The sequence below is a fragment of the Meleagris gallopavo genome, chromosome 1, assembly GCF_905368555.1.
Source record: "Meleagris gallopavo chromosome 1, MGAL_WU_HG_1.1, whole genome shotgun sequence".
NCBI lineage: Eukaryota > Metazoa > Chordata > Aves > Galliformes > Phasianidae > Meleagris > Meleagris gallopavo.
In genome coordinates this window covers 15,280,815-15,292,705 of record NC_139404.1, presented here as the reverse complement: position 1 = coordinate 15,292,705, position 11,891 = coordinate 15,280,815, and the positions used below count along the sequence as shown (strand labels likewise).

General features: G+C 41.1%; 1 protein-coding gene across 1 annotated transcript in view; it reads right to left on the bottom strand.

Annotated features, from left to right (window-relative positions):
• Nucleotides 1-9,753: 9,753 nt before the first annotated feature.
• Nucleotides 9,754-11,891, bottom strand: part of CPNE8 (copine 8) — a 92,668-nt gene continuing 90,530 nt past the window's right edge. Inside the window, exon 20 of the mRNA XM_085217572.1 lies at nucleotides 9,754-11,730. Coding sequence (XP_085073698.1) covers nucleotides 11,542-11,730 — 189 coding nt within the window. The 3' untranslated portion in view covers nucleotides 9,754-11,541. The remainder of the gene's footprint in view (nucleotides 11,731-11,891) is intronic.

Here is an 11,891-nt window from a genome sequence, read left to right as displayed (position 1 = left end):
GCTCTAATGATGCCCATGAAAATTTGAGAAAGTGGTGGAGATTCCTCCATTTGTCACAGGGTGCTTTCAGTAATGAGGCAGCTGGAGGAGGAGGTCATTCAGCTTTTTTTACAGCACTCACAATTTGGATATTCCATAGTACAACAGCAATTGGAGTGGCTCACCAGCTTCTCAGACTTAGCACGAGAGCTGTGTTAGCCAGGCAAGCCCTGCCCTGTCCGGACACATCAGAAATTCAGCTCTGCAATCATACCTTGTGATTAAATCTTCTCATTTGTCCCTGGTCTGTCTTGTGGAGCACAGCAGTCCAGCACGTGCTGAAAGCTGCAAGGGACTGGGCAGCCAACAGCCATCGAACCTTCAGAGCATCTCTCACTGCCTGTACCAGGCACAGCTTGGAAACATCCATCTTGCTTTCAGTGCTGCATTCAGGCTTGGAAATGTTATCCGCACACTGAGAGTGCAGGGCTGGGTGTACTGCTTTCCTATTTCACAGGTTGGTTTACCTGCAACTCTCATCATAGAAGCAGAGAAAATGCGCTGCACTGACTGCCGTGTTCCCATTTAGCTCTTTTGCAAATACAGCACTGCTGGTGGAGCGGAGCCCAAGGATAGCTCTACCTTTTTGTCTTTTCCTTCAGAATCTACATTCATTTTATATTCAGCTGCTGTCACATTCCCCCTAACACACATGCTTTTAGAGCTTCCTCAGAAATGTCTCTGTTTAAGCTGCACTCCTGTGCCTTTTTTCTCTGTCTCCCCTTTCTCCAGTGGTTATTTCTATTTTTGTAACAACTGGAGAACTTCAGCAAGCTATGAAACACAGCAGGAGACTTGTTTAGGTCTACAAGCAAGCACAGGCAGAGGAAGAAGCATTCTCTCCCTCACTGAGATGTCTTGGGATGGGGAGGTTGCTGTTGGGCACTGCCTCTCTGATAGAAAATGGCAAATACTTTAGTTCACTGTTTTCTTCAGCAGATTTTCCAGCCGCTGTTTCCACCCTTCTCACCCTGCCAGACTGAGGGCCATGCACCAGAAACCTGCTCATCTCCATTCCCAGCAAGCCACCTCTTGTGCTTCTGCTGGAAAGCATTGAACTCATGGCCATTGCCTCTAGAAATGCCAGGGCAAACAGTGTCTTGGCATCATACGGTGCCAATTCTGATGTCTTGGATGCAACAGGAGCCATGCTTTTCCTATTGCTCCATCTCCTCCATTAAAAAAAAAAAAACAAACAAAAAACAAACAAAAAAAAGCCCACAGATAAACATCTCATCCTCCACTAATCTCCCATTCCCAATAAAAATGAAAACCATGAGTGTCATATTTAGTGATTGCATGTGTTTGCAGGTGTTTACTTCTTGCTTCCCAAAATCCTTCTTGATTCACTGATGTCCCCTCTACTTCAGAACAGCACATTTCCATGAGGAATAGTCCTAAATAGTCAGCTTTTACCTTACTGCTGTGATTCTCACATGAATATCCTCAGATCTGAGCACTGTACTTCTCTTCCCAAAGCAGAGCCATACCAGTGCAGGATGCCGGCACATGTATGCGAGGCAAATGCTGCTCTCCACACACCAAGCTGTGAAATGAGGGAGAGTGGCGTTTATGGCATCAAATGGGCATTTGGCTCCAGTAAGGATAAGCACCAACATGGAGCCAGCTGGGGGCAGGAGTTCTTAAAGGGTTGTGGAGGAAATGGAGGGAGAAGGAGGAAGGGCGGTGAGGCCCTGGCACAGCTGCCCATAGAGCTGTGGGTGCCCCATCCCTGCAGGCGCTCAGGGCCGGGTTGGATGGGGCCCTGGGCAGCCTGAGCTGGTGGGGGGCAGCCAGCCCATGGCAGGGGTTGGAGATGGGTGGGCTTTGTGGCTCCTTCCAACCCAAACCACTGTGTGATTTTATGAATTTATAAGGGATCATTTGCCCCCTGAGTACAGCAACACTTTAAATATCCTTCTGTTCCTATTTCAGTTTAACAGGTTTAAAATACAGCACCATTTCAGCTTGTTTTGCCTTTGTTAAAAAGAGCTTTTGGAAGCCTGGTACTTCCTTGGAATGACAGATAATGGACATGTCTATTGATAACAGCACAGTGCATGCATCAACAAGCATTTAAATCCCTCTGTACTGTTAAATATCTAACAGTGCCAGAAGGAACTTTGCTAATTCTGTGGGTGTGTGGAAAACGTGTCTCTCTGTTCTTGTTAATTCTTCCAGGGCAGAGGGAAATGTTGCCATGCAGCTGACAGCCTCTCTCAGGTAATGAAATGCTGCGATTCAGTGGTTTCCCTCACTCACAAAGGCATCACCTTCTTCCCATTTGTATTCCACCGAGAGGCTTAGCAAGATGAGGAAAATAACTTCAGAAGTAATTGTAGTATGTCTGCAATTCACTTCTGGGTTTTATTTTTTTTAAGGCTTTATCTGCTACAACACCTATTCCTTGTGCTGAAGAGAATTCAGTGAGGGGTAAATAGCTAATTTCATTAGCAGGTGTGATTTCTCCATAGTGTGAATTCTACTGAGTAAAAATGCTAAAAAAATTGAATTCTATTCTAAGCTTCATGAAGGGCTACCAAAGTGACATTTGCAAAGGAGGCTTGTATGGATCTAACTTACAGAAAGGTGACACATTTTGAGGAGGTCTAGAGAGCAGAAAATGAGGATGAATCAGTTTTAAAGCCGGTGGGGTTTCTTTTGTCAAATACTTGTCATGGTTGCAACAAAAGAACGTCTGCAACTCTAGCCAGAGGAGCAAACCATTAGCTCCAAAAGAGGTCAGTGGGAGAGAGTGTTATTAACCAGTCACTTCCATCATAAAATGATTTTCCCTCCACTTGAAGAAGGCATTTATCTCTGAAGCTTTACAAGACAAACATGCAAAGCACAGATTTAAGGGCATCTGATAATGTTAGTCCAATTATAACTCTGTTCCGACACCTCTTAAAGGCTGCTGCAATTCTTTTATCAGAGAGCTAATCCTTTATCACAAGTGAGTGAATTAGAGGTATGAGGAAAACGCCATTTGTTGGTACTGAAAGAGCGGTGTTTCAGTATCACCAGCGTTATGAATCCTGCGGATCTAACACACCTCCTAAGTCCTCTCCTGTAAATGAACTGTAGGAAACATTTCTGTTGATTTTTCCCCATCAGCCCACATGCTTAAACTACGAGTTCTGGCTCTCAAGCTGTTACGCATCAGTCGCTGCAACACGCGCAATGTTCTCTTGCTAATGACAGGTAACCACAGCTGGCTGAGCACATCAGGAAGGTTGACTGTAGCTATTTATCAGGGGAATTGAGGCCCTCTGACAGTAAGATCTGAAATAGGCAGAGATCTTGGTGCCCGGTTCTGACATGGTGACCTGGTGTTCCAGGGCTGCCAGCATCACACTGGAGGCAACGCCAGACAGCTTCTACTCACTCCATTCCCTTGAGCTCATTCCCGAGGCTCTCTGCTCCCCTCTTAATATCAGGAGGCCCTAGGAGCAGGAAAGGGCTGCAAGGGCTGGGGACCTCTGGAGGTCCTCTTTCCCACCCCCAAAGATGCCCCTCAGGAGAAGCAGGCACAGCTGAGGCCTTTCCCCACCACAGAGCACTCTGATAGCTGTGCTCCCCATGCACCTTGAGGCCTCTTGGGGCAAGGATGGCTATGGAGATAGGTGATAGAAACAGCTCATCTGACAAAAATGCCGATTTCTCCATTTAGGCAGAAGAGGTGAATCATTCCCCTCCATATTTTCCTGCCACCAGGAGTCAGCTGTGGCTAGAACACTTGAGGATTTGACCCCCAGGTGCTGCAGGCAGTTACAAGATGTTGGCTCTCTCATAAGCTCATTAAGTTTCCCACTGAACATACTAGAATTACTGCTGTTTCAGCATTTCTTTGCAGTACTTAGATCTGCACACAGAGCCTTCCACTTCACTATTCTTTGATACCAGCTCACCTGGGACCTCCCTTGGCATTCACCATGATCATGAGAAGAATTTTGCCCTCTTCTTAGCCTTGGTAACAAACAGAGAGCTGGCAATTTCATCTGTCCATCAAATGGGGATATCCTTACCACCCATGTAAATCCATCTCTCTGAAGATGGATGATGGATACACCTACAAGCGCACACACATTTCAGATGAAATCCCACTAGAGCCCTCCATGGCTCTCCTGGCGCCTTCCTATCACCTAATCAAGCCACTCCAGCATTGCCACTCCAAGGTCCCATCTTCCCTTTTCCACAACCACACCACACTGTCTGCCCAAATACTTTGTGGTAGATGACATTTTCTTCTGTTGCTCTTTTCCAGATGAAAAGACTGATTTAACAAGGAAATCATCATTAGCCCAAAGTGCATCTCATATCTTTCACTCCAGCCCTCTGTCTCCTCTCCTTGTGTAATATTCTTTATTTTCTCTTAATCAGGTTGCCTGCAATTGCAGGACTAACGAGTGGGACTTCAGGAGCATATTTAACTATTTAATGCATTATCATCTTGCTCAGAGGGAGGCCAGCCCTAGTGGCTGCCTAATCCGTTCAGAACAATTTCTAAGACACAGGTTATGCAATTTTCCTGAGATAGATTAGAATGTGCTCTCCAGTTAGTTAGGAAATTTTGTCTGTTATCCCATGTAAGCCTTTCTGGCTGCCAAAAATGATAGCTTCACCTGTCATCATCTCTGACCTTTGCACAAGCACACACATTTATCGTGGTCCCTCTGGTCTTTTGCATACAAAACAAACCCAAGTGCTTTAAGCTTTCTCCTCTATGACTGAACACTGCCTGCTCTTGTTCTCTCCTGGACTTTTTCAGTACAGTGAAGTTCAGACACAGCACCAGGTTAAGGCTCAGCACTGCTTGGTGCAGAGCAAACTATCACTGCTAACACCATCCAGGGAGATCTTTGCTTTTCATGTAACAGTATCACAATTTGATTCATATTAAGTTCAGAGTGCAACTATAATCTGCAGATTATTAACTCTAGAACTGCTGTTTATTCAGGTATTTTTCATTTTCATTCTACTTGTGCTTAATTATTCCCCTCTTGAATGCAGTACTTCCTACTTTTTTTTCACAGCAGTTTATCTCACTGGTTCCTGACCTTCCCTCTCATTTACCTAAAACATTCTTGATTCCTAATCAAGCCTCCCAGCCTGTAACCTTGGTGAGCTGACACATTCATTGGTTTTATAAAAGTAGCCTCTAATTCTTTGTTAATAGCATTAATGACAATATTTACCAGCAATAGACATGAGAGACTCCTGCAGAACTCCCTTTCTTTCCTCCAGGTTTGACAATCTATTGGTATTTTCCCTTCCTCTTGCTCACAGAAAACAAGCAGTCAAGGCTGTGCAGTCACTTCTGTATTTTTGGATACTTTCTGTCATTGGAAGTATTTAATGACATGGTGAGGGGATTATTTACTCCATTCCACTTTGCAGAGAAGTTCTGCAGCCTACAGTATTTCTGTGCTCACAGAAAGATCAGCTTTCCAGGACCTTCCCTCTCCCTGGTGGCTGCTTCCTGATGGCCCACTCAGCTGAAGGCAGCCTTCATTGCTAATCACTTTGCACATACAGTCAACTGCTTTGACTTCATGTTCAGCCCCCCCAAAATTGAACCATATAAGAGCCTTTGGCAAGGGCATGCACATGTCCACCCCGTTATTATGACAACTATGCTCTTCTTCAGGCTGGGTGGGATTTTGTTCCCTGGGGAATGAACCAGTACCGAAGTGATGAAATCACTCAGCACAGCGGCCAGCAGTGGCTTCAGAGGGCTGTTGTGACATCTGTGTGGCACGAGGCAGTGGCACCTTGTGGCACATGGAGGCAGGTAACTCAACACCATTTGTAGTTCACAGCATTCTGTGGCATGGGGGTATGGATACGAATGCTCAGTTGGCTCAATGCCTTTCATTTATTTGCAAAATAAATTCATCAAATAAGAACCCCAACAACGATTGAATTCTGTCCAGTGTTTAGTGGTAAGTGCATGTTCAGAAATACAGTACTCTGTGCCCTCTGTTTAGAAATCCATCCTGAAAATAGCAGTCATCTGCAATCAGATGACAGAAGACACACGCTAATAGCAATGAGCATCAACACGTTGTCGTGAAGTTAAACCTGAAATCATGCCATATCAAGTTAGAGGCAAAGAAACAATAATCTGTTATGCAGAGATGAAGAGAATTTATACTACTGCCGTAAAGCGTTGTGAAAGAAAGAGCACATTTGATGTGAAAAACAATGAGCAGTACAAAGCAACAGCTCTACATGGTCGTGGTCAGCCTTCCTGAAAGTATTTCCACCATGCTGATACCCACATCAGCAGGGCAAGTTTCGATCTCACGCTGACCCTTGCTGTGGAAGTTCACTGTGACCTTAAAAGAGTTAGAGCCAACCTCTAGCAGGGAGGCCACACCTGTGCAATGATACAGGATGTGCCTTTGGCCACTTTTTATCAGCTGTCCCACTGCTGTCCCTTCCTGGCTCCATGCATGCTCTCAGCCCCTTGCTGCATGAGAAGCTGGAATGCTTCTCTTAGAGTAAGCACTGCTCTGCAAGAACTAACACATCCATGTGTTACCAACATCATTTCCATCCTCAGTCCAAAGCATGGCACCATACCAGCCAGTACGAAGAAAACTGTCACAGCTGAAACCAGGACAAGCCTCTGCTGTGTTGTTGCTGTTGTTCTCTCCAGAACTGCTGCATGGCCATGAAGTACAATTGGACAGGCTTTGTTACTTAAGTATTCTTACCTATTTTCACTCATTTAATTTGCTCTTCTTACAGCAATTTTTTTATAATCCATACAATTTAGTTTAAATTCATGTTATGACTGTTTACAAGGGTGGATAGTGGTAGGAAATTGGGAATCATTTTAGACTGAGACAGGGGAGGTTTAGGTTAGATATTAGGAGGAAGTTTTTCACACAGAGGGTAGTGACAAACTGGAACAGGTTGCCCAAGGTTGTTGTGGATGCCCCATCCCTGGAGGCATTCAAGGCCAGGCTGGATGTGGCTCTGGGGAGCCTGCTCCGGTGGTTGGCGACCCTGCACATAGCGGGGGTTGAAACTCGATGATCACTGTGGTCCTTTCAACACAGGCCATTCAATTTTTCTGATTCTATGTCTGAAAGATTTTGAATTACCTACAGTTAATACAACCTGCTAAATGAATAAAAACTCTGCATATATTACGCCATCAACGGCAGTCACTAAACAGTACCAAAGGCAAGACAAGTCCCTCAGGTCCCCATGGATTATCAATGGGTACATTTTCCTTTTTGATGATCAAAGACTGCTAGCATTTTTCTGAACACAGTCTAACCAATTTGGGATTATGTAACACTTCAAATGAAGCTGTCAACTCCTGCTTTGCCTTCAAAATGTCATCTTAAAGTGTTAATAAAGAGACACGGTGGCTGTTTGCTCCTTTATCCTAAAGCTCATTACATCGCTCTTCCAAAAAATAGGCATTTGCACTGGTAGCTGCAAAGCTAGGTTTGAGCTATAATGACCATTATTTGGAATTGACCATTTAATTATTCCTCTTATATGATGACTGAAGGAAAAAGACTTTGAGCATTTCAGCTTTCTCGAGACTAATTATTCACTCTTTTTTTTCACACTTGTCTGTGTATATCTTTTACATTTACCCATGTCAACACGTTCTTCTTTTTTATTCTTTTTGATGTTTCTGTTTAAAACTTCCGATACAGCCATAACAACCTCTTACTATGCTCCCTGGTTTCCTGCTGCACTGGCACAATTTGTCATTTTGTGTCCTTTTATTACTTCTCAAAGACCACAATCATGTATCATTCTGATTGTTTCAACCACTTTTTTTTAAAGTATTCTGAAGTGAATTTAATCTGGCCCTATTTAGCTTTGGATCTCCAGCTTTTTAAAGTGCATCTTCTCAGAGAATACCTGTTCTTTTGAATTCTTCTCCTCTTTCAAGTATTTCTGAGGGGACTACACTTAACAAACATCTCTGTGTACAGAAGTAAGCTGGTTTGAAGTCCACATGGATTCTGTTGAACAGGCTGTCACCTTTCCCTACAGTAACAAAGTCCTGTTTATGTAACTAAAATCAAACTAATTTCTCCTTCCAGATTAGCAAACAATTCCAGACTAATCTGAATCAAGCCTAAAAGCCACTCTCAAATTCTATTCTCCATGAGGCAGCATCCTTCCTAATTGGTAGAACACTGGTACAGTTTGCACTCTGCCACATAATTTCCTGCATTGATTATAAGAAAAACATCTGTTCAAAGACAGATACCAATGGAAGAACACTCTCCTCACGGAACTTCCCTTTCAGGGCAACTCATTTTGTCACCTAACATCGTATTTTACCTTGATCAAATACAAAAACCTCTCTGCTACTCCACAGTCACAGTATAACTGAGCTTTGGTAGCATGCTTGTAATTTCATGTGACAGCATTTCACTATTTTTATAGTTCTCACACACATCATTTGGTTTACCCCTTGAGCTCTAGAATCATAGAATGGCTTGGGTTGAAAAGGACCACAGTGATCATCTGGTTTCAACTCCCCTGCTATGTGCAGGGTCGCCAACCACCAGAGCAGGCTGCCCAGAGCCACATCCAGCCTGGCCTTGAATGCCTCCAGGGATGGGGCATCCACAACTACCTTGGGCAACCTGTTCCAGTGCATCTAAAATTCCTCACTCGTTCAAATGTTTCTCTTCAATCTCACAAAGCTTTCTATTTGATGCAGTACATACCCACCATTAGCCTTAGCCTCCTGAATGCTCTGTGTTGTTTTGCTTCAGTCTTTGTGACAGAGGTATCATGCATCTCTTTTCCAGGCCTTTAGCAGCCACATTTTTACATAAAGAATAAGAGGAGAATTAATTATGGAATACATGGAATACAAAGTGGTAAACAGAACAGTTCAGACTGGACAGCATTATCTTAAGTCGTCAAGAGCCTCCATGCTCTGCTGTCTGTCCAACAGATGTTCCTCTGTTACAGCCTGTGGGAGGTCAAGATGCAACTGGTATTCCAGAGAAATGAAAATTATGACCACTAACTCTCAACCCTACTATGGGCATGACTGAAGTTACAGTCTCATACACATTACAGAATGAAGATGTCAAACATACAGGGCAATATCACCAGCCTGGAAAGTCTTTTCCCACCAGAACACAGAGTCCATTGACTTAACTTAGGTTTACTCTCCAAAGCCAAACAGAAGGAAAAACAGCAGCGTAGAATACAATAGGTTGGTACTTGAGCTAGACAGAAAAAATAATTCTAATCAATCCTTAGATTATTAATTAAACTGATTATATCATACCTATCATTACAAGTTTCTTCACTTGTTAAATTAGTTACAAGACCAATATCTGCATCAATAAAAGGTGCTGATTAAATAACAGCTAATGAACTTACTCTTCCTTTTTCTGCCCAACTTGACCTAAAATAAATACATGCTAGGTAAAACACCTGATAAATATCTAAGCACTAGATAAAAGGTGAAGAAATAAAAAGTTGGAAGAACTGGAAAGCAAGAAAAAGAAATTGGTCGTCTTGGCTTTAGAATGGAAAACAGCTTAATTAATAGGCTGCTATGAATAAATAAAAATGGCAACATAAAAACCTGTCTAACAGTATAAAGGAACAGAACTATGGTATCAATTCAGCTCTTTAAAAAATGCCAACAACGTAAGTTTGAAAAACAAATGCAGAAGATGGAAGGAGACCACCACCACCATTCAGTAGATTTAAACTTATTCTTTATGATGCACTTTCATCAAAATTTGTCAGGTATCAAATATCATTCATGCAACATCAATCCACTAAGAAATACATATTTTGGTGAGAAAATTAAAGTCCATATTTATGTAAAAACCGTTCTGAAATAAAAATAAAACAATATATAATATATATATATTTTTTTTTTTTACAAAAAAAACCACTTTTTAATATTCTTTTTTATATTTATTTTTTACTAACAGATAATTATCTGGAAAAAAAAAAAAAAAAGGAATTTCCTGCATGAGACTGAAGGAATTTAAATGTATTTAAAAATGGAAGATTCTGCATTTACAGAGTTATATGCCGTTAATATTGAAGATACACTTTCTGGAAAAAGACTTTTCATGCTTAAAAAACGCACCGTAGTTTCATACTGTACATTACCACATACAGTAGTAAGAAACAGAAGTAGTAAACAGGTAATATGCAAAGAAAAAGAAGTTACATTACAGGACAGTTACAACTGTGACGCACAAAAAATTTAAAATGTTCCTTTTTAACAGTATTTGAAGGCAACTCACAATCATTTCAGGAGTTCTGTGAAATTTAAGGCCATTAGTTCTAAATAAAATATATCTGACACAAACTCACAAAACTGTGTATTTTGTAAAAACTGTACATGCAAAATCATTTCATAATTATATATGAACAGGCATATAATAAAATTTTTGGGTAGTTCAGTACACAAAATTGTGCACAAAGCAACATGGTTGTGCAATTTTTAAACCAGTTAATTAACATTATCATTCATGCATCCTGAATGGAAATGTGATTAAATGACAATATAAACCCAAATATTAAGAGCCAGCATCCCTTTGAATGGGCAATCTAGACAAAATGTTGTAATTTTAAATTAAGTTTAAAATGATCCATTATAAAACATCTGCTGTAATCACTCCAAAAGACTTTTCTGATGCAAAATTTCCACTGCTTTAAGGAATGCATGTTAAGATTTAATGAGCTCAGTGAGTCAACTGAAACACTCAAAGTTCTGATTTGAGGTAATTTTCTTTAATTACTTATAGCAAGTAAGTCTTCTAATTTGCTTCAGTAACTTGCTTAAAAAACTGTAAACTCAGATTAACTTAGAAACTGGAGAATCTCTGAAAAAATATACATTCCTCCCCCTTGAAATTTGGACCTAGTCAGAAGTCATGTGTAATTACGACATTCACATTTTAGGAACTTATTCTCAGGCTGTAAAATGGATAGATTACTGAGAACCAACTGAAGCAATTCAGGTATTGGAAAACACACCTATCTGTCCTTTTCTTAGCTTTCGTCTGTATTTGTCTGGACAAATATTCAAAGAGATATTGCTTCTCCTGTGATCTTGTGACAAACTATTGCAAGCTCGAAGATGTGTGAATCAATATTCCAAACTTTTATTCTTAAGAATATTTATAAAAGTACTGAAATTTAAAAATAGTAACATGTAAACATTGATACAGAGGAATAGCATTCCTATACATTTATGTACACACAGTATTCAGAGAGGACATATCTTCTGAGTTGAAATCCTGACTTGTGCTTTCCTCTCCAATTAACAGATCAAAAAAGTAGGGCTTCTGTCAAAAGAAAAAGACTCAGAACATCAACATTTTGATCCTAGCATTTAAAAGCTTTCCAGTTGCTCATGCAACCATATGAAGAATTTTGGTATGTGAAGAGATTTTTTCTAGCTCCAAAAAGCTACTGCTGGACCCAGAGACTCTTGAATTGTGATAAATGCTGAGCGCTTTGGAGCGCTCATATTTGAGTCTGTAACACATGAATAGGAGGTGCATAGGGTGGTGGTGCAGGCGATGGCTTTATTCCCCTGACTCTCATGTAGGACAGAAACTGGTCTGGAATCTCAGCCAGAACATCCTTAGCAAGTCTTGCCATGCTTAACACATGGTTTCCACTTCTGTCAATGTAATCCCGGAATGGCACAAACTATAAAAGAAAAGATACGTTCACACAGGTCATGATGCAGATGCAAAATACGTCTTAAAATACAAAAGTGAGAAAACATGATCTAGGCAGTAAAGGTACATTAATATACTACCTTGCACACTTTATATTATAAATATATTTATAGACATCTAGATTATATA